The sequence below is a fragment of the Anolis carolinensis genome, chromosome 2 (assembly GCF_035594765.1).
Source record: "Anolis carolinensis isolate JA03-04 chromosome 2, rAnoCar3.1.pri, whole genome shotgun sequence".
Classification (NCBI taxonomy): Eukaryota; Metazoa; Chordata; class Lepidosauria; order Squamata; family Dactyloidae; genus Anolis; species Anolis carolinensis.
In genome coordinates, this window is record NC_085842.1 from 174616174 (window position 1) to 174638654 (window position 22481).

The following is a 22481-nucleotide window of genomic DNA, read 5'->3' on the forward strand; positions in this document are numbered from 1 at the left end:
CCCTTCCTTAGCCTGTAAATTGTAATTTTTTATGATTTATAATAATCTTTTAGAGTTTCTTGAAAAAACGCAAAACAGTTAATCCGCTAAAAGTGAACCACGAAGTAGTGAGGGAACACTGTAGATAGGAGATGTTTTAACTGAAAAAGGAGCCATTGCCTTTAATACGCAACATAGCCAACTCAGGTGGTACAGGTGATTAAACCACTGAGCTGCTGAACATGCTGACCAAAAGGTCAGTAGTTTGAATTCGGGGAGCAGGGTGAGCTCCCAATGTGTGCCCCAGCTTCTCCCAACCTAGCAGTTCAAAAACATGCAAATGTGAGAAGATTAATAGGTACTGCACTGGCGGGAAGGTAATGATGCTCCATGCAGTAATGCCAGCCACATGACCTTGGAGGCGTCTATGGAGAACACTGGCTCTTCGGCTTAGAAATTGAGATGAACACCAACCCCCAGAGTCAGACATGACTAATCTTAATGTTAGGGGAAAACCTTTACCTTTACATTACATAGTCAGCATATGCTCAGATGTATTGTATTCATTTGTACAATGGTTCCCCAAAGATGAGAATCAAGGACACACTTCATGGCACATGAAATGTACTCCCATACCACAGAAATTAATCTGTGTGCCCATGCTACAACATTCAGGTAGACTTCAAACATCATGCATGATGATCTGCGTGTCAATTTGCCCTTTTATGTCTCAGACACGGAGCAAAAAAAAAATGAAGACCACACAGTCCTCGAAAATGGATTGCAACTCTCATCAGCTCTGGCCAGTGCCACCAACAGTGATGGATGAAGGATTCCAGCAACATCTGGAGAGCTGCCATATCCCAGAACCTACTTGAGAGTTTTATTGCATTTGAATCACACAGGCTCTGTACAATATTTTGATCACCACTAAAAGATTATCACCTCGAAACCTGCATGATATTTCAGAACATCCTGCTAATACTCCACTAACAACCTCATTTCCTGCAAAGATGCCTGCACTGAGCCAAAGAGCTCCAGGGCAGAGAAAGAAGTGTCCCTTACCGTTACATACTGCTTTCAGCTGTCAAGCCTTTCTAGGAAACTGGAGCCTGCAGTCCAGCCCAGCCCAGCCCTCTTCAGGCATGAAGGACCAGGGCTGCTTCTACAGAGGAAGGGGGTGGGCTGGGACACAAGGTAGTTTACAGTGATGCCTGGCTTGGACACAGAGTTTAATACCAAGCAAGAACAGAAATCCAGGTCACCTAAGCCTATTCTGAGAAAGGTTGGTCCTGCCATTAGTTAACATGAGGCAACTGTCGAGATGTTAGAGCAGGGGTCCTCAAACTTTTTAAGTGGAGGGCCGATTCACAGTCCCTCAGAGTGTTGGGGGGGCTGGACTATGATGAAATAGTCCAAAATTAGGATTGTTTTTGCGTGCCTTCAAGTCATTTCAGACTTAGGTCAATCCTAAGTCTAAAGTTTAGGACAGAGGCCAGGTCAATGACCTTGGAGGGCTGCATCCGGCCCATGGCCTTAGTTTGGGGACCCCTGATCTAGAGAATCTCATAAGACCATAGGTAAGCAAAGAGACCCCCCAAAGACCATCTAGGTGGTTTCATAAGGCTTATCGGTAAGGAAAGGGACCTTCAAAGGCCATCTAGACAATCTCATAAAACCATAGGTAAGGAAAGGTACCTTCAAAGGCCATCTAGATGGTCTCATAGGACCATAGGTAAGGAAAGTGACTCCCAAAAGCCATCTAGATGGTATCATAAGGCCGTAGCTAAGCAAAGAGACCTTCAAAGACCATCTAGACAATCTCATAAGACCATAGGTAAGCAAAGAGACCTCCAAAGACCAGCTAGACTTAGGTCAACCCTAAGTCTAAAGTTTAGGACAGGGGCCAGGTAAATGACCATGGAGGGTCGCATCCAGCCCCCGGGCCTTAGTTTGGGGACCCCTGTGTTAGAGGGTCAGGGAGTAACACAGCAGAGCTACACACGCCACATGTTCTGCTCTGAACCCCATAAGCTGCCATCAGGTACAATGAAGGATACCAGGAACATTCACCTGTATTTGCAGGATTTAGGAAGCATTTTGACCCATGGCTAAGATGACAGAATGTCTTGGGCTTGTAAACAAAGCAGTTGATGATGGGACAGAAACAAGCTCCAAGATAAAGATTACTCTTCATTTACTTTTCTCTCAGCAGTTTTGATATACACCAACATGGAAGTAAGTCTCATTAAATATCACAGGATACTAAACTGACACATTAGATCAGTGATTCTCAACCTGTGGATCCCCAGATGTTTTGGCCTGGCTTCCAGAAATCCTAACAGCTGGTAAACAGCTGGGATTTCTGGGAATTGTAGGCCAAATCACCGGGGACCTACAAGTTGTGAACCACTGTATTAGAATATGTTGCTAAACTCACCAGGGAGTGGAGGCCCAATCCATGAGGAATGTCTCTCCTATGGCACAACCTCCATTGAAATTCTCATGGAAGGAAAACATCCACCAACCTAAATTCCAGTAATTTTGATTAATATTGTCCTTCTATCAATTAACCAAATACAGTAGAGCAGGGGTCCTCAAACTTTTGAAGCAGAGGGCCGGTCCACAATCCTTCAGACTGTTGAGGGGCCGAATTATCATTTGAAAAAAAAACCCGAACAAATTCCTATGCACACTGCACATGTCTTTTTTTTGTAGTGCAAAACAACAACAACAATGAAAGAACAATACAATATTTTAAAATGAAAACAATTTTAACCAACATAAACCTATCAGGATTTCAATGGAAAATGTGGGCCTGCTTCTGGCCAATGAGATAGTCAAGTTAATTAGGATTGTTGTTGTTTTGTGCCTTCAAGTCATTTCAGATTTTGGCCAAGCCTAAGTCTAAAATTAATTATTTATTTACTGCATTTATTTACTACATTTATATCCCACTCTTCTTACCCCGAAGGAGACTCAGAGCAGCTGTATGTACATACAATGTATTATATTATTAGCATAGCACAATATTAGCATTATATATTACTATATTGAACTATACCACTATACTGTAATATTATATGTAATACAGTAGAGTCTAACTTATCCAAGCTAAACGGGTCGGCAGAAGCTTGGATAAGTGAATATCTTGGATAATAAGGAGGGATTAAGGAAAAGCCTATTAAACATCAAATTAGGTTATGATTTTACAAATTAAGCACCAAAACATCATGTTTTACAATAAATTTGACAGAAAAAGAAGCAGTTCAATATGCAGTAATGTTATGTTGTAATTACTGTATTTACGAATTTACCACCAAAATATCACGATATATTGAAAACATTGACTACAAAAATGGCTTGGATAATCCAGAAGCTTGGATAAGCGAGGCTTGGATAAATGAGATTCTACTGTATATAACATATAATTAATATTATTATATGGTATTATTATTAGTATTATATTGTGTAACATAATATTATTATCAATATTATATGTATATACAATATATTATATTATTAAAACTGATATAAAATATTATATTATAAAACTGAGGGCGGGGGCCAGGTAAATGACCTTGGAGGGCCGCATCCGGCCCCCGGGCTTTAGTTTGGGGACCCCTGCAGTAGAGTCTCACTTATCCAAGCCTTGCTTATCCAAGCTTCTGGATTATCCAATGCATTTTTGTAGTCAATGTTTTCAATATATCGTGATATTTTGGTGCTAAATTTGTAAATACAGTAATTACAACATAACATTACTGCGTATTGAACTGCTTTTTCTGTCAAATTTGTTGTATAACATGATGTTTTGGTGCTTAATTTGTAAAATCATAACCTAATTTGATGTTTAATAGACTTTTCCTTAATCTTTCCTTATTATCCAAGATATTCACTTATCCAAGCTTCTGCCGGCCCGTTTAGCTTGGATAAGTGAGACTCTACTGTAGCAAGCCTATTTGAGATGGGGCAGGGTGTTGACTCCAAAAATGCAAACATTACTGCCCCAAACTCTGGTTTCCTTCTCCTTGTTACAATGCCATCTTGAGGTTTTGGAGCACAAGTTGGGTTTCATCAAGATGTGGCTTCTTCCTTCTCCTCCCTTCCCCAAAAACCCATGAAGATGCAGATTAGACATCTAACTCCTACTCTTGCCTCACAGACAGGCAGACCAGGATTTGGGAAAACTCAATTGGGAGACATTTCCCAGAATCCATCAGACAGAACAAGTTTCTGGAACATGGCTACACAGCCTGATAGACATACAACAACCCTGTGATCCCGGCCATGAAAGCCTTCGACAACACATAGAACAAGCAGTGATCACATCTGGAGGTATATGGGTTCTCCAACCTATGACAGAACATTGGATGTAAACTAGGAAAGACCCAAGTTCAAAGGTTGTAGAACCTAAGCCCCTTCTACCCTGCCACATAAAATCCAGATTATCTGCTTTGAACTGTATTATATGACAGTGTAGACTCATATAATCCCATTCAAAGCAGATAACGTGGATTATCTGCTTCGATAATCTGGATTATATGGCAGTGTAGAAGGAGCGGCAGCCAGACTAATAACTGGGGCAGCTTACAGGGAGCGTACCACCCCCTTGTTAAGCCATCTCCACTGGCTGCCGATATGCTACCGAGCCCAATTCAAAGTGCTGGTTTTGACCTATAAAGCCCTAAACGGTTCTGGCCCAATCTACTTGTCCGAACGCATCTCCTCCTATGAGCCAGGAAGATCCCTGAGGTCATCTGGAGAGGCCATGCTCTCGGTCCTGCCTGCCTCACAAGCGCGGCTGGTGGGAACGAGGGACAGGATCTTCTCGGTGGTGGCTCCCCGGCTGTGGAACACCCTCCCCAGAGATATACAGCAAGCCCCAACCCTTTTGAGTTTTAGAAAAGCCTTAAAAACATGGCTATGTGCCCAGGCTTTTAACAAATAAATGATAAAGACGACCCAGATTGTTATATGGATAAAGTTGGAGGATATTGGACGAACGGATTCTAAGCATATGTTTTATGTTTTATATTTTATACTGTATTTAATTGGTTGTAATATATTTTTATATGTTGCTGATTTTAATGATGTATCGGCATCGAATTGTTGCCAATTGTACGCCGCCCTGAGTGCCTCCGGGTGAGAAGGGCAGGATAGAAATATTTGAAATAAATAAATAAATAAATAAAATAGTTTGTGATCCTGCATCAGTTGCTATGTTTCTTCAAGAGCTGTTGTGAGGAAGGATATAGATGATGGGACACAATATATATGCCCTCGGATTTCTCAGGAGAAACAGGATAAATACACACACAAAGAAACAAATTGCACTATTGCCCGGCAAAAAGTAAATGACCAAAGAGGCAAGATCGCTCCACTCAGAGTCACTGTTCCCAATTGGTTCCCTTCCCCAGATATCCTGCACTACAGCTGCCACTATCTCCAATTAGCATCATTATGGGATGATGGAACTCTTAGCAGTGTCAGACTGCAGATGACTGAGAGGGATGTCATTCCTTCCACTTTCTACCAGGAACAAATTACACTGAGTCAAATTATTCCTAAATGCCACAGCCTTGAGCTCCTGCCCTATCTCCAAAGTACTTTGAATGGCCAGTGGGAAATCTTACTGAACAAGATGCAGCCCAAGCAAGTAAGGAAATCTGGGAGTTGCCACCTGATAACATCTGGAGGAGCACATGGTTACCAGCCCTTGTGAGAGAAAGATCTCCCTTCACCCACCCTACATAACTTTGGTGCCATAGAAACTGAGGCCTGGGATGCTTCTCAGCTCTTCCAAACCTAACACTCAGCATCATCAAAGAGTTGCTGCTGCCTCTTTGAAGCCTCAAATCTGAGTCGGTACATACCAAAAATTACACTACAGAGTGATTGCTGCTTAAAACAAAAAAAAAAACCCTTCTCAACAACAACAAAATCCCATTCTTTTGTTCATACAATCACGGGATGTTTAAACGACCATGAAAGGGTGGGGTGTAGCCTCCTTCAGTCTGTAACTCTTGTTTCACCAACAGCCTCAACAAATGTGGGCATTGCATTTATGCAGCTTCAATGAACTCTGTCTGCAAATGTCTTGAGCACATGTGTGACTCTCTCAAACTTCGCTTGTAACTCCTATCCGTTTAGGCCAAAGGATGAGGGAAGGCCAACGGCAATGAAAGCCATTTCATTGCCACCCCGGGGAATATACAAACTCGGCGGACATACAGCCTGTAATCCTGGGCATGTTTATTCGAAAGCAAGTCGGAGAGAGTTCAACAAGGCTCACTCCATTGCAGCTGTGCAGAAGACTGCAGGCTAATCATGTCTTCTAGAGATCAGATACATGAGACCAAGATACATATAAAATCGTCACCTGGGAGATTCTCCAATCCACAAAAGCAACTTTCCAAACTCTAGGATGTGAGCAGCGTTGATAGCATTAGACAAAACACCCAACACTTCAGCATTTAGATCCCATTTTTTGGGTAGGAAAAATCATTTCCCATTCCCCAATTTCCCATTTCCCAATCCCCCCCCCCCAACTCCACTTTCAGAAGCCTTAGAGGACATTGTGCATATTGTGTTTGATTCTCCTGCTTTCATCTTGTAATCCACTCTCATTTGACCAAACTTATTATTTAATCACATTTTATTGTGTTTTAATGCATTTCAGTTAACTCTTACAAAAGCTTTAGGATAGTGATTTGTGTTTCTGTGTCTATGTATTCTTGTCTTTTACTGTTGATATGGTTAGTGGACTAACCAATACACAAACATATATATCAGAAGATGTCCTAGTTGCTGGTGAGTTATTAGTTGCCACAACTACTGCACTTTATCACACTCCACTCTTATTGATTGAACTCTGTAATGAGATCCTTAATTCCCTCTTGTAGAATCTGCTGAATTTTATCTTACAGTTTGTATATTATGTTCAGACTCTAATGTTTTGATGTTGATGTTTTATGCTGGTTTGTATGTTTATACTATTTTACTTGTTTTACATTGGTTTAATTATGCTGTATTTTATTGTATGTTGAAACTGGGCTTGTCCCCATGTGAGTTGCCCCGAGTCTCCTCTGGGGAGATGGGAGCGGGATATAAAAATAAAGTAGTTATTATTATTATTATTATTATTATTATTATTATTATTATTATTAGGACATGTCCATTATGTCCATGGGCTTTTAAATCAGTGGGTCTATTCCTTTCTCCCTGAACAAGGTGGGAAGACATCACACTGGAGCACCTACCCACTCAAAACCCTGTGTCCGCCTCTTGCAGTAATCTGGGGTTTGTAGTTTAGTGATGTCCCTGGGTCCCTTCTACACTTCCATATAATAATGACTATCAAAGCAGATAACCCACATTATCTGCTTGGAATTGGATTATGAGTCTATGCTGCCATATAATCCAGTTTGAAGCAGACAAGCTGGATTTTATATGGCAATGTAGAAGGGGCCCAGGACTTTTCTAGCTAGCTGAGCAGTTTAAAGGCCCCTCCCCTAAACTACAAACCCTAGAATTCTGCAAGAAGGAGACCACCACAGGATTTAAAGTGGATCAGATACTCTAGTATGATCCAAGTCACAAGTCTGCCACATCCTTGAGGATGTTCCCAGGGGTTAGCCTTGGAGGAGATGCTAGAGAAAAGGAAGTCTATTGGTCCCTCCTCTTTTGCCAGAAGCCTCCCAAGAGAAGTGCTCCATCAGAGCTGCTTAGCATCTACTTCCTTTTCCTACAGCAGAAGGGAGCCTAGGTCCTATTCATCCCTTAAAATAATAACACAAAAAGATTATGTGGTTGCTGTGAGTTTTCCAGGCTGTATGACCATGTTCCAGAAGCATTCTCTCCTGACGTTTCGCCCACATCTATGGCAGGCATCCTCAGAAGTTGTGAGGTCTTTTGAAAACTAGGCAAGTGGGGTTTATATATCTGGGGAATGCACAGGGTGGCAGAAAGAATTCTTGTTTGCTTGAGGCAAATGGGAATGGTGCAACTGATCACCTTGATTAGTATTGAAAAGCCTTGCAAGCTTCAAAGCCTGGCTTTGAAATCCACAAGTGTGTGGACAATTTCAACAGAAAGGAGGAAAGCATGAAAATGAACAAAATCTGGCCACCAGTATTTCAAAAACTCTAAAATCAAGACAGTCAATAAAGAACAGCATTCAGAAAACAGGGAAATTCCAGACAAGAAACAATCAGGGCCAGCTAAAATCTCCCAGCAAAGGATTCCCCCAGCTAGATCTTGATGCTGAAAGGCTATTCAATGCTAATCAAGATGATCAATTGCAACATTCACACTTGCTTCAAACAGACAAGAGTTCTTTCTCCCACCCTGGACATTATTCCATAAATATATAAGCCCCACTTGCCTAGTTTCCAGCAGACCTCACAACCTCTAAAGATGTCTGCCACAGATGTGGGTGAAATCTCAGGAGAGAGTGCTTCTGGAACATGGCCATACAGCCCAGAAAACTCACAGCAACCCAGTGATTCCAGCCATGAAAGCCTTCCACAACAGATTTTGTGGTCTTGGAATATCCCTTGCCGAAAGAAATCCATAGGGTTGCCTTGAAGGCTCTTGAAACCACACAAAAGGGTGGGAGGGGAAAGGAAATGAATAAACAGGGAATGGAGGTGCACCTGGATCCAAGAGGGTGAGGTCTCAGGCTGGATCTACACTGCCCTCTATCCCAGGATCTGATCCCAGATGATCTGCTTTTTAAAAAATTGAATTATAATGTTTGTCCACTGCCAGATCATCTGGGGGTAAGCAGAAAATCTGGGATCAGTTCCTGGGATAAAGGGCAGGGTATTAGGGGCCTCAGATCTCCCAGGGCCCTTCCACGCAACCGTATAAGGCAGAATAAAAAGGTAAAGGTAAAGATTTCCCCTGATGTTAAGTCCAGTCATGTCTGACTCTGGGGGTTGGTGCTCCTCTCCATTTCTAAGCCGAAGAGCCGGTGTTGTCCATAGACACCTCCAAGGTCATGTGGCTGGCATGACTGCATGGAGAGCCGTTACCTTCCCGCCAGAGGTTGGCAGAAGCTGGAGCTCACCGCAGTTGCTCATGCCGCTCCCGGGGTTTGAACCTAGGACCTTTCGGTCTGCAAGTTCAGCAGCTCAGTGCTTTAACACACTGAGCCACCGGGGCTCCATAAGGCAGAATATCAAGGCAGAAAATCCTACAATATCTGCATTGAACTGCGTTATCTGCGTCCACACTGCCATATATCCCAGTTCAAAGCAGATAATGTAGGATTTTAACCAACTGTGTGGAAGGGGTCCCACATCTCCATCCCATCTCCCCCCCCCCCCAAAAAAAAGGATGCCTGTCCCCTTAAACAAAAATAAAACCTTTTTACCGACAGTGGCCTTTTCTAGTAAGTCTAGGGGCCCTTCCACACATATAACCCAGAATATCAAGGCAGAAAATCCCACAATATCTGCTTTGAACTGGGATATCTGAGTCCACACTGGAGTATATGGCAGTGTGGACTCAGATATCCCAGTTCAAAGCAGATATTGTGGGATTTTATTCAGCTGTGTGGAAGGGGCCTAGGATTGGATGACTCTCCCTTATTTCCCAGCGTTGCCTCTTTCTCTCTCTCTTTCAGTCCCCATTTTCTCCCAATCCCCAAATTTTCCAACTTGTGGAACAAGAGCAGCGGGAGGGGAGCTCCGATTACAGGAAATGCTTAGAGTTTTGGGGGGAGAGAAAGGAGGAGGGGGCTTCCATGGAGGGAAAGAGAGACTGAAGAAGGGAGAGGATGGAAAGGGAGGAGATCGGGACCTCAAGATGTGTCGCTTGTTTCTTTGGAGGGTGAAGTGCCTCATTGCACTGAAGCATGGGTCCACTTTAAATCCAGTTTCTGCCTCCTGCAGAATTCTGGGGTTTGTAGTTCGTGTCTGGCTGAGCTGTTTAAAGTGGATGTAAAGTGGATCCAAGCTCTAGTGTGACGAGGTCCTAAGAAAGACTGGGGTCTGCATTCACTTAGCAGCCTTGGAATGAGCCCAGAAGAGAGAGAGGAGGAGGAGGCGTGTTTAGTTGGAGGATTTTTTTTCCACGCACAAGGATTGAGCCCAAAAAGAAATTGGGGGGGGGGGGGTATAGAGGGGTTTGAAACTTTTTTTTTTTTTTTTAGAAAATCACGAAGAGTAGTTCCCTAACGCAAAATAATTTAGAAATCAGGCTCCATGGATAAAGTACAGTGGACACTCAAGACAGATCAACTTAAGTGGATTTGGTTAACCAGTTGAAATCCATGAGTAAAATGTGGGAGTAAATTTCTGGGGGGAGTTGAACCCCAACCCCTACCCCCCGCCATTGGATCCGATTCACAGAAGCTCGGGATGCAAGAGAGAGACGGATATACAAAGAGGGTCTTTCTTTCTTTTTCCCCCTTCCCAGTCCTCACCTTGGCTGCTCCGGGAGGTAGAAATCCACCGAAAAGCCGAAGAAGCTGCCCGAAGGGCCGGTGAAACTCGTCGGCGCCTCGGCGTCCAAGTTGAAGCCCCGAAGGGAGCGAAAGGAGAAGGAGCAGAGGAGGAGGAGGAGCAGCATGGCCAGAGAGAGAGAAAGAGAAGCAGAAAAGGAAGGGGAACGGGGTCCGCAGAGCCTCCCTGGCTGACTCTCGCCTTCTGGACCGACGATGCTGCTGCTTCTCCTCCTCTTTCGCCCTCCTTCCTTCCTTCTTTCCTTCCTTCCTCGGCCGGGAGTGACTCACAAAAGGAGGAGTTTCCCTCCCTTCGACGGGACGGGATGGCTCTCATTAAACCCCCCGATGCGGGGAGAAAGAAGAGGAGGAGGAGGAAGAGGAGGAGGGCTTTCTTTTTTGGAAGGGAGCCAGCGCAAGGAAATTGGGCAGGGACTGACACCGGCGGACGGGGGATTTCCTTCGCCAAGAGGAGGAGGAGAAAGCTTAGGAGGGGAGTGTCTCGCTCTCCGCCGTCTCTGGATGTGTGGGTATGCTTTGCTGCAGTCCCTCTCTGCCTCTCTCCTCTTTCTCTGCCCAGAGCCTGATGATGTCACGCTGGGGTTTTCCTTCCTTCCTTCTTCTCTTTCTTTGCTTTCTTTCTTTCCAAGCCAGCAGGGATTGGCTGCGGCGCCCCACCAGCGCCAGGGATGGAAAGGAGGAAAGAGGAGGAGGAATGAGGCAGAGAGAAGGAGAAAGGGGGAGGACAGGGAAGAGGAGAAGGAGGAAGAAGTGGAGGAAGGAGGAGGAGAGGAAAAAAGAGGCCTATCTGGATTTCAGTAAGGCCTTAGAGTCATAGAATTGGAAGAGACCTCATGGGCCATCAAGTCCAACCCCCTGCCAAGAAGCAGGAAAATCGCATTCAAAGCATCTCCGATAGATGGCCATCCAGCCTCTGCTTAAAAGAAGGAGCCCCTGCCACGCTCCGGGGCAGAGTTCCACTGCTGAACCCCCAGCCCAACTCCCTGCCAAAGAAGCAGGAAAATCACATTCAGAGCACACTTGACAGATGGCCATCCAAAAGCTTCCACCACACTCCGGGAACCATAGAAGACATCTCACCAGCTAAGGAAGGGCATACAGCCTTATGCTTCCCCATTCTGCTGCCATCAAAGTGCCCAGTACTCAAGTGAGGCAACTAATTTTGGTGCAGGAGACAGAAAACAAGCACTTCTTTCCATTCCTAGCAGGAAAAATACAACAATATAACAAATGAAGTCACTAAACATTGCTGCCTTTCTATACTACTTAGAATTTGCTGGATGTGATGGTGATGTTTGTGACCCTATCTTACTTAGATTGCCATCTTGGTTTCTGTGGATCATGTCTCTCTCTTCACCAAAGCATGTGCCAGTACCAACAGTGAGGAAGTTCTTCCTAATGGTCAGGTGGAATCTCCTTTCCTGTAGTTTGAAACCATAGTCACCAAGGCAGCAGAAAATGAGCTTGCTCCCTCCTCTCTATAACTTCCCCTCACATATTTATACATGGCCATCATGTCACCTCTCATCCTTCTCTTCTGCAGGCTAAACTTGCCCAGCTCTTTAAGCTGCTCCTAATAGGGCTTGTTCTCCAGACCCTTGATCATTTTAGTTGCCCTCCTCTGGACACATTCCAGCTTGTCAACATCTTCTTTTAATTGCAGTACCCAGAATTAGACACAGTATTCCAAGGCAGAATAGAGGGGTAGCATTACTTCCCTGGATCTAGACACTAGACTCCTATTTATGTAGGCCAAAATCCCATTCACTTTTTTAGCTGCCACATCACATTGTTGGCTCATGTTTAACTTCTTGTCCATGAGGACCCCAAGATCTTTTTCACACGTACTGCTGTCGAGCCAGGCGTCCCCCATTCTCCATCTTTGTATGTCATTTTTTCTGCCCAGGTGGAGTATTTTGCATTTGTCCCTGTTGAACTTCATCTTGTTAGTTTCGGCCCATTTCTCTAATCTGTTAAGATAGTTTTGAATTCTGTTCCTGTCTTCTCGAGTATTAGTTATCCCTCCCAATTTGGTATCATCTGCAAACTTGATGAAAAATCAGAATGAAAACCAGAGGCATCCCACTGGTTTGTAAGGGTTGGGCAGAAGTGGCCAGCAGGTATGGCTTGTGACCTGGTTGCATGGCAAGCCACACTTGCTGAAAATCTGCCTTCTACACGACCATCAATGACACAGGAGCCCTCTCCAGATTTCATCCTGGCAACCATAATGTGAGCAGTATCAAGCTGGGACCTATAGAAGACATCTCGGGAACCATAGAAGACATCTCACCAGCTAAGGAAGGGAAGCATACAGCCTTATGCTTCCCCACTTTGCCTCCATCAAAGTGCCCAGTACTCAAGTGAGCCAACTAATTTTGGCGCAGGATACAGAAAATAAGTACTTCTTTCCATTCCTAGCAGGAAAAATACAACAATATAACAAATGACATCACTAAACATTGCTGCCTTTCTATACTACTTAGAATTTGCTGGATGTGATGGTGATGTTTGTGACCCTATCTTCCTTGGATTGCCATCTTCGTTTCTGTGGATCATGTCTCTCTCTTCACCAAAACGTGTGCCAGTACCAACAAGGCACACTTGTCCCTTTTGATTTAGAAAATAGTGGCTTTTTAGGCTGTTTTTATTATGTTGATGATGCTGGAACATAGATAGGTTTTGTAAACTTTCAGATTGATTTTTTTTAACCATCTTCCTCTTTTGATTTGTTTCAACCTAAATTTTGGAGTTTCCATCTGAATTTTGGGGAGGAGAGGATGAGATGGAAAGAACTTCTTGTGGGAAGTTCCAGAGGGACTCTTCTCATACTTTTATGAAGAATTCGCAACCTCATTGCTAACATCCTTCTTTGCAGTCGAGGTTGGGAATCTTTGGTCTTCCAAGTATTTTGGATTTTCCTATCAGCTATAGCAGCAAGGCCAGTTGTGAGGGATTATGGGAGTTGATGTTCAAAATACTTGGACAGCCAAAGGATTCCCATCCTCAGACCTGCTTCCACGCCTCCTGATCTTTGGCCGGAGCAGGTGGAAATCAAACTCCAAAATACTGGGAGACACCAAAAAGGACTGGATATTTGAGACAATGTGAAACTTGGAAAACTACAGATAGCTTTGGTTGAGTGTGTATTTATTTGAGAGCCATCTTAGTGTAGTGGCAGGAGTGGCAGGCCATGGCTCTGGAGACCAGGATTCAAATTCCCCATCCAGACATGCAAACTATTGGGTGATCTTGGGCAAGTATCAGCCCCAGAAAACTTATAGGTTGGTCTTGAGGGATGCTACAAATTGGAAGCAACGTGAAAGCCAACAACGATGACAATAATTATTTATTCATTTTGTGATTCCTTTTTTTTCTCCCAATATGGGAATCATATTGATCTAGAAAAGTTTGTGCAAAGGGAAGAAAACTATAGTGAGGGGTGGGATGGGGAAGGGATGGGGCTATTAAGTTTAGGAAAAAGGGATAGTAAAGGGAGAATGAGAGCCAATGTGCTGTAGTGGAGAAATGGGCAAACTTCAGCCCTGCAGGTGTTTTGGACTTCAACTCCTATCATTCCTAACAGCTGGTAAGCTGGCTGGGATTTCTGGGAGTTGAAGTCCAAAACACCTGGAGGGCCAAAGTTTGCCCATGCCTCCTCTAAAGTCATTGATTTGAGGCTGGGAACTGAAAAGTAAAACTTTACATGTAACTCTGTTCCATTTCAACTTGTCTGTTCAAGCCAATGCTCTAGCTGGGGAATTTTGCTGGACATACTACAGAAAAGTAACTTCTCCCAACTGTGTTCGGAGTCATGGGTTTTCCCTTCTGAGCCAGGACTTTGTCTGTTTGTGCATCCTTTCCAGCCAGGCCCCAGGGCAAAACAGGGAGTCGGGGGATGCAGGGAGGGATGGGGAAGCTTTGCCTTGACTCTGGCTGAGCTCATGGAAAGGAATGACCCTATAATGTAGCAAAACATTTGCTTAGGCAAAAGCCTTGGAAAATGTGGTGTGGTCAATAATAACAAATAACTCTAGTGGAGGTGAGAATCGGGCAGGTGACAGACAGTTTCCACAGAGCTTGTAAATTGCCCAGGCTTAAGCGCCGCAGCCATGCTTACACTTCCCAGCCCCCTCCACCTCTGCCCCAGATGCAATGCAATCTTGCAATATGGGGCTGGCCTCCAGATGCCCCACAAGAATTTACACTGGCAAGGGCACTAATACCCTAAAGGCATTAGATCCCATCTGATCTTGGAAGTTAAACAAGTTTAAACTAATATGGGAGATGGCAAATGAATACTAAGCTCCGTTGGCTGTATTTTTCAGGGGAAGGAACTGACCAAACCATCTCTGAGCATTCTTTGCCTAAGAAAACCCTATAAAATTCATGGGGTTGCCATAAGTTAGTAGACGTCTTGACGACACATACACACACAAAGCACAACCTTGCAGCCGGCTTGGATTGCTGGTTCCCTTTTTGTGCAAGGAAACTAAGGGCCCCTCCCTACAAGTCCTATATCCCAGGATCCGATCCCAGGTTTTCTGTTTATCCCAGATTATCTGGCAGTGCGGACTCATCTAATCCAGGCTAAAGCAGAAAACCTGGGATCAGATCCTGGGATATAGGTCCTGTCTGGAAGGGCCCAAAGAAACAAAAGAGTTTGACAGAGGGAAAGGGAGAGCAAGCAACAGAAATTGTACCTATAATCCCCGAGTCTAAAAAGTGTCTTTCTCAAAAGATTAAATTTACTTGCTTCTTGTTCATACTATTTGGCACCAGGAGAGTATCCTTCTACATTCAGCGGACTTTGTAGAATATCTGCTTCATCTTGTAAGTGAGGAATGGGTTATATTTTTCAGATGCCTTTGTGTGTTAAATTTCATTTTTCCTTTGATGAGCTCAAGGCTCCTCTCCACTCTACTTTGTTCTAACAACAGTTTTGGGAGGTAAAACAGGTGGAAATAGGATAAGAATAATGGCAAGGGCACAAATACTTAGGCCTAAGGTCACCTAATGAGCCTCAAAGCTCAGTGGAGATGGGAACCTGGAAGTCTCGGAGACTAACATCCTAATGACTATACCATATTGCCTCTTTATTGTAGCAGGAACCCAAAAGAAAGCTACGTGGCTGAGGAAAGCTTCAAACTAATGACCTCTTGCTTCAGTTTATCCATTTTGTCACTGACCTGGTGGCAGTATGTAACTTCAGAGGAATGACCAGAAATACAAATCAAGATGATGTTTGAATGCATCAGCTCGCCTGAGCCCAATAAAAAACAGTTTTATTCGTGTTTGCTTTGGAATTCAGGATGACTCATTGAAATGGGCAAGCACTCTGCATATGCTTTGAGATGAGTTTAGATGTTTCAGGATCATGTTCAACTTGGTATAAGATCTCATGACAAACAATAATAAAGCACACACATTTGACCCCCCCCACCAAGAGCTTCTCAATTTGTGTGTGTGTGTGTGTGTTGCTTCTGGAGTGAGAGAATTGGCCGTCTGCAAGGACGTTGCCCAGGGGACAGCCGGGTGTTTTGATGTTTTACCATCCTTGTGGGAGGCTTCTCTCATGTCCCCGCATGGAGCTGGAGCTGATAGAGGGAGCTCATCCGCGCTCTCCCCGGGTGGGATTCGAACCTGGCAGCCTTCAGGTCAGCAACCCAACCTTCAAGTCACAAGGCTTTTATCCCCTAGGCCACCGGAGGCTCCACAGCTGCTCAATAACACTACATAACACAGTTTTTGTTTCTGGGTTATAAATGTCATAAAAACATGGGAAAAATCTATTAAACTGCAAAACTTTTGTTTTTGTGAGACATCCTGCAGCACATTTTGCTACAGTTTTTCAATGACTATCTCGATGAATCTCAACCAATTCGACACAGTTTGTAGCATCCACAAAGATGAATTTTCTGGAGTATAACAACATTGTACTTTCAAAGTAAGTATCGCACAATTAAACAGGAATGAAACCAGGAATTAAAAAAACGTATTTTGTTACACAATGTAATTGTTCTGCCTTTAAGGAAATGAACACTGTATGCTCTTCTCTCCACAGTAAGCCTCAACAAATAGGGTTGCCAATACTATTTCTTATCGTGGGTTGCTTTTAACCAGTGGTTCTCAACCCTAAGATGTTTTGGCCTTCAACTCCGAGAAATCCTAACAGCTAGTAAACTGGCTGGGAATTCTGGGAGTTGTAGGCCAAAATACCTGGGGACCCACAGGTTGAGAACCACTGTTTTTAACAGCTGAATTACAGACAAAGATTCAAATGGTCTGCAATGGAAATGAATGCTCTGCAGGAATAATTGCTGCCTCATAATCCAACCCACACAACTCTGTTGCACTTCAGTTGGCTTTTTAAATTACTGTGAACATTTATTTATATTTTATGTCACTATATAATTATTGTCTGATTCTGTCTGATTATATTGGTTTAGGTTATTGATGTTATGCTCAATTCACTGATATTAGGTTTTATTTGATGTTAGGTTTTTAATGCTGTATGCATATGTAGGGTCTTGTTGGGATTGTATGCCAATATTTATCCGTTTTTTGAAGGCATTGAATGTATGTCGTTGTTTGTTGGAATCTGCCCTCAGTACCTTCGGGGAGATAGGGTGGAATAGAAAAGAAAGTATTATTATTATTATTATTATTATTATTATTATTATTATTATTATTAAAACCCTTGTTAAAGAGCCCCTGCCAGACAAAAACAATGTTCTCCTTCCTACTTGTAGAGTTCTCTGTGCAATTCATTACTTGCTGACAATGGTAAAATTACAGCTAAAAGTGGGAGCTGAAATCAAAATAAATCAACATCTGCTTATGAATCGGTGAAAGATCCCACCCTAACCTCCACTTTGGCCCCAGTTTGGATGCTCGAATACCAAAGCCAGGAATTTGGGTTCCAAGTCACCTCTGATTGTTACTGGAATTCACTCTCCATCTCCAGCAGTGTCTGTGTTGTTTACATTTAGGAGAAGTGATCTCATTTGCTTTTATTTATTAATATTCTGCCATCAACATTCTCAGACCCTTTGCGAGATGTGTGAATGTTTAATTGATAAGTAAATCCGTAATGCTGCTCCTCAAGAGTTTGCTAAATATGTCTGGCTGAAAAAGCTCACACCCTGGGCCAAAGTTTTCAAAAGTTACTTTTTTTGACATCAGCTTCTGGTGGCCATTAAAGATGTATGGTCCAATTCAAAGAAAAAACCTTTTTCTATTTTCTACTCCAGTCCCTGATTTGTCTAGGGCTGTAAATCAGGGTCCATAATATGTCAGATCAAGTCAGCATGATGCAGCAACCTGCCTAGATGTATGTCATGGTGGGCAAAGTGCAGACATCCAGATATTGTTGGACTGCAGCTCTCAATGTTCCCAGCCAATGGTGAAGGATGCCAGTAGTTGCAGCGCTGATCGTTGCACTTTACTTAGACCCATAATAGGGGATCAAACATCCAGGTTTTCTGCTTTGGAAAAGACAATGACACATACAATTTAAAAAGTTTCACTGCTTCAGGTAAGAAAGGAAAACATGGTTGGTCTTGTCAGTTCTTTTCTTAATCCTGTCTTCCACAGTCTTCATTTGCTTTGCAATGGATGATGATGGTTTTATATAAACTTTTGGAGATATGAAGGCTCAGGTAACCTTTCACCGGCATCTCTTGACCTTGGAATTCCCTCCAGTGTTTTCCCAGCCATCACGCCAACAATGGATTCAAGCACCCATCACCTCTGGACTCAATCCATCTCTATTTATTTCCATAAAACTGGCTGTACAAGGGACAACAGGACCCTGAATTGGGCTGCTTTTCCAACGTGCAGCCACATGGACACAAAAGAAACATTAATCACCTGGCACTCTTCCCCGAAACCGGGAGGTCCTGCCCCACTTTTCCAAGATGCCAATTCCCCTTTTCCCAGGGATGGATTCCATAATTCCGTCACTTTGAGCAATACCCTGACATGGATTAAAAAGGACATGGTCATCGTGGGTCACTCACAATACAAAGGACAAACCCATTATTTTCTGGCTGGACTGAATAAACTCTTTGGTGGCTTATTCTTCAACTGGTGAGATTTCTTTGATTGGGGAACATTGGGTGATATCCTTTCGTCTTGCCAGGCATGGACTCTCAATGGTTCGCTGCCAAGTTTTGCTATCCACCTATCAGATCTCGATATTCACGTACCGGGTCTCGCTATCTGCAGTCCAGATCTCACTAACCGCAACCGCTTCAAATTGCTCGAGTTCATGGAAATCACCGGTGGTGTAATGGAGCCAGGGATTTTGATTATAAGAGATTTTGTCATCTGTTCCGCATCTTTGCTGTGGCGCAGGCTGGTAAACAGCTGCTGCAATAAATCACTCTGACCATGAGGTCATGAGTTCGAGGCCAGCCCGTGGCGGGGTGAGCACCCGTCAATTAAAAAATTAAATATAGCCCCTGCTCGTTGCTGACTTAGCAACCCGAAAGATAGTTGCATCTATCAAGTAGGAAATAAGGTGCCACTTATAAAAAGTGGGGAGGCAAGTTTAACTAATTTACAACGTTGAAATGAGGAAGTGAGGAAATGCCATCAGAGTGGATGATGAAGCAGCTGCTCCCCCCTGTGGCCAGAATCGAACATCCCCTCAGGAAAAGGTTAAATTGCCTCTGCGTCTGTCTGTCTGTTGTCTCTGTCTCGGTTCGATGTGTTTATGGGCATGGAATGTTTACCCTATATGTACATAATGTGATCCGCCCTGAGTCCCCTTCGGGGTGAGAAGGGCGGAATATAAATATTGTAAATAAATAAATAAAATTTGCAGCCTGCCCTCTTGACTTCAGCTGTAAACTGCACTTTGTATATGGACCTCCCCCAAATAATGATACTTTATCAGGTACAGGTGCTCACAGGCCCAAAAATATTCTAAATGCTGCTATTTGCCATCAAGTCAACCTATGCTAACTCTATGAACAAGAGTCAGTGTAGTGTAGAGTTTTGTGTATTGGACCGTGGAAACCAGGGTTTAATTCCCTGCTCAGTCTTGGAAACCACCACAGGCAAGTGATCCACTTTCAGCCCCAGGAAACTGTGATAGCTTTGCTTTGGGATTTTCATAAGTGACTTGAAGGCACAAAACAACAACAACAACAACAGCAACAAAGCATGAATGAGAGATTTTCAAGATACTCAGCATTGTGACTTCCTTGATTTGCTGACCTGTATCAACAGACCATTTCTAGTTGTCCCCCCTGCCAAGCTCAGACCTTTTGTCATGCTAATGTGCCTTAATTGCCCATTCAGGAGCAAGTCATCCCTGAATGCTTTTAATTAAAACAAGCAAAACTCACAATACATTACATGGTTCTGTTCACCACAGCAAGCAGAGGGTTTATTAAGGGATTAAGGTGGCAGCAGCTGGGCATAGTTTGTGGTATTGCTTTCTCCTACTTTTAAATCAAGATATTTAAAAGCATCTGTGTCCAAAAATGTGGGGCAATTGCCAGGCTGCAGGAAGTCAACAAATGGATTGTTGGATGAAATCTTAGCTTTAGCAGATCCATTCTGTCTCCCTCTCTGCCGTGTTTCCCTGAAAATAAGACAGTGTCTTATATTAATTTTTGCTCCCAAAGATGCGCTAGGTCTTACAGGGGATGTCTTATTTTTCCATGAAGAAGAATTTACATTTATTGTTGAACAAAAAAATGAATATTTATTATATATTGTACGGTAGTTGTCATCACAAACCAGCATAACCAGACAAACTGTGAATCCTATCAAGAATGTCTTGTTACTACCAATATTTCCATGTACAACACTCTATGGTATGTACATTTACCGATCTTGCAAGCTCTGGTGTTCTGTTCATTGGGCATGCTTCCAAACAAAAACTTTGCTAGGCCTTACTTTTGGGGAAGGCTTTAAATTTAGCAATTCAGCAAAACCTCTACTAGGTCTTATTTTCTGGGGATGTCTTATTTTAGGGAAAACAGGATATATATAGAGTAAGTATCTACTTCCACGGAGGGAGGCAATTGGTTATCCATCACTTAAACATTATTCTGTTTGCACTGTTATAATTTACCACATTGGCCTCCCATCTTTTCTCTGCTGCATAACATTTCTGTGCAGAAAATGTTGTTTTCTATGCAAAATAGCACAAGTGTTTTTTTCCCCTGACTTTTAAAAACTACATAATATTCAAAGACTTTCAAGCAGTGCTAGTAGGACTTGTCATTTCCTTTGAGAATAAAGTGACATCACTATGCCCCTGGTGGTGCAGTGGATAAAACTGCTTAGCTGCTGAACTTGCTGACTGAAAGGTCAGCGATTTGAATCCAGGGAGCGGGGTGAACTCCCATTGTTAGCCCCAGCTTCTGCCAACCTAGCAGTTCGAAAACATGCAAATGTGAGTAGATTAATAAGTACCACTCCGGTGGGAAGGTAATAGTGCTCAATGGAGTCATGCTGGTCACATGACCTTGGAGGTGTCTACAGACAATGTCAACTCTTTGTCTTAGAAATGGAGATGAGCGTCAAGCCCCAGCGTCAGGCACAACTAGATTTAATGTCAGGGGAAAACCTTTACCTTTACCTATGCTAAAAATGGCTAATATTATAAAGCAGTTTTCTGTGTCTATGTAGCAAGGGTGGGAGCATGTGCTGTTCCAGATATTGCTAGACCACAATTCCCATCATCTTGAAAACTGGCTGTACTGGTGGTAAGGGCTGCATTAATATCTGGTAGACTAGAGATTCTTCACCCATCACAGAGTATAGATTAACTGGTTAGGACTTCCACTCCATCATCCTCTATTTCCCGTTAAAGTATAGGATCTTCAGATGTCATTCTGCTCCAAATAAAGAAATCAAATATAGACAAATTAAGGTCATTTGGGGGTTTTGGCACAGGACAGAGTATGTCATGAGGCAGGGGAAAGGCAACTTGCTATCTCAGACTACAAAGTTGGTTTCAAGGGGAAAAGTTCAAACCCTGAGCCAAAGAAAGTAACCAGCCTTGCCAGAGCCTTTTGAAATCCATGGGATGGTTTAGTTCTGACTAACCTTGGTCTCCTTGGTTTCAACAGGGCATAAGAAAAAGGCACAAGACGCTTTGTTTTGGATCTGTCCCTTTTGTCAGTTAAGATAAGTGTGTGACATGAAAAATATATGATAACGTTGCTATTTCTATATATGAAGGGGCAACAGAATGTTATGCTTGCAGTCACAGATTCATGTGGTCTCTTGCCCTCTTTGCAGCCTTTCCATACCACCTGGAAAAAAATGACTGGCAGGAAAAGTATGTATACTCCTATACCAGGGGTGGAAAATGTGCGTGCAGATACAATATTACTCAAAACAAGCCAATTATTGTAGTAGATAATGTGGAATGATTGACATAATCCCATGCCCCCTTTGAGCAGCTGCTACTCCTAACTAGCATTACATTAAAATAGTCCTCCCTGCCTTGTCCATCTATCCACCCATCTATCCATTCATGTGATCCATCAATTTCTGAGGAGATCTTAGCTAAGCATGGACCATTAAGGAATGACAGGTGCTGTAGCCTAGGTATCAGAGAAAACTAATGGCAAATAATCTCTGGGTATTCCTTGTCTATGGCTGGATCTACACTGCCCTATATCCCAGGCTCTAATTCCAGGTTATCTGCTTTGAACTGGATTATATGAATCTACACTGCCAGATAATCTGGGATAAACTAAAAAGAAAATGGATTCCCTAAATCACAAAGACACTAATCCACTATAACAGTAGTAAACCAATTATAAACATAAATTTTACAAATTATATACAACACAATAAACATGTATACAAGAACATAAGCCTGTTATATTCACAGTGACTGATAGTAGCCAAGAGAGTTCTACCAAAGAATCTTATAATAATAATTTTCTTCTGGAGAGCTTGTAAAGATCTCCAAAAGATGTCGAGAGTTTATGACATACTATATTAGATGTTATTTCTTTCTTAGGATAAATGTACTCTATAAAGAACCAGTTCTTTG

General features: G+C 42.9%; 1 protein-coding gene across 1 annotated transcript in view; it reads right to left on the reverse strand.

Moving 5' to 3' along the window:
• Window positions 1–10996, reverse strand: part of itga5 (integrin subunit alpha 5) — a 119632-nt gene extending 108636 nt beyond the window's left edge. The window contains exon 1 of the mRNA XM_003224434.4: window positions 10412–10996. Coding sequence (XP_003224482.1) covers window positions 10412–10557 — 146 coding nt within the window. The 5' untranslated portion in view covers window positions 10558–10996. The remainder of the gene's footprint in view (window positions 1–10411) is intronic.
• Between the last annotated feature and the right edge of the window lie 11485 nt (window positions 10997–22481).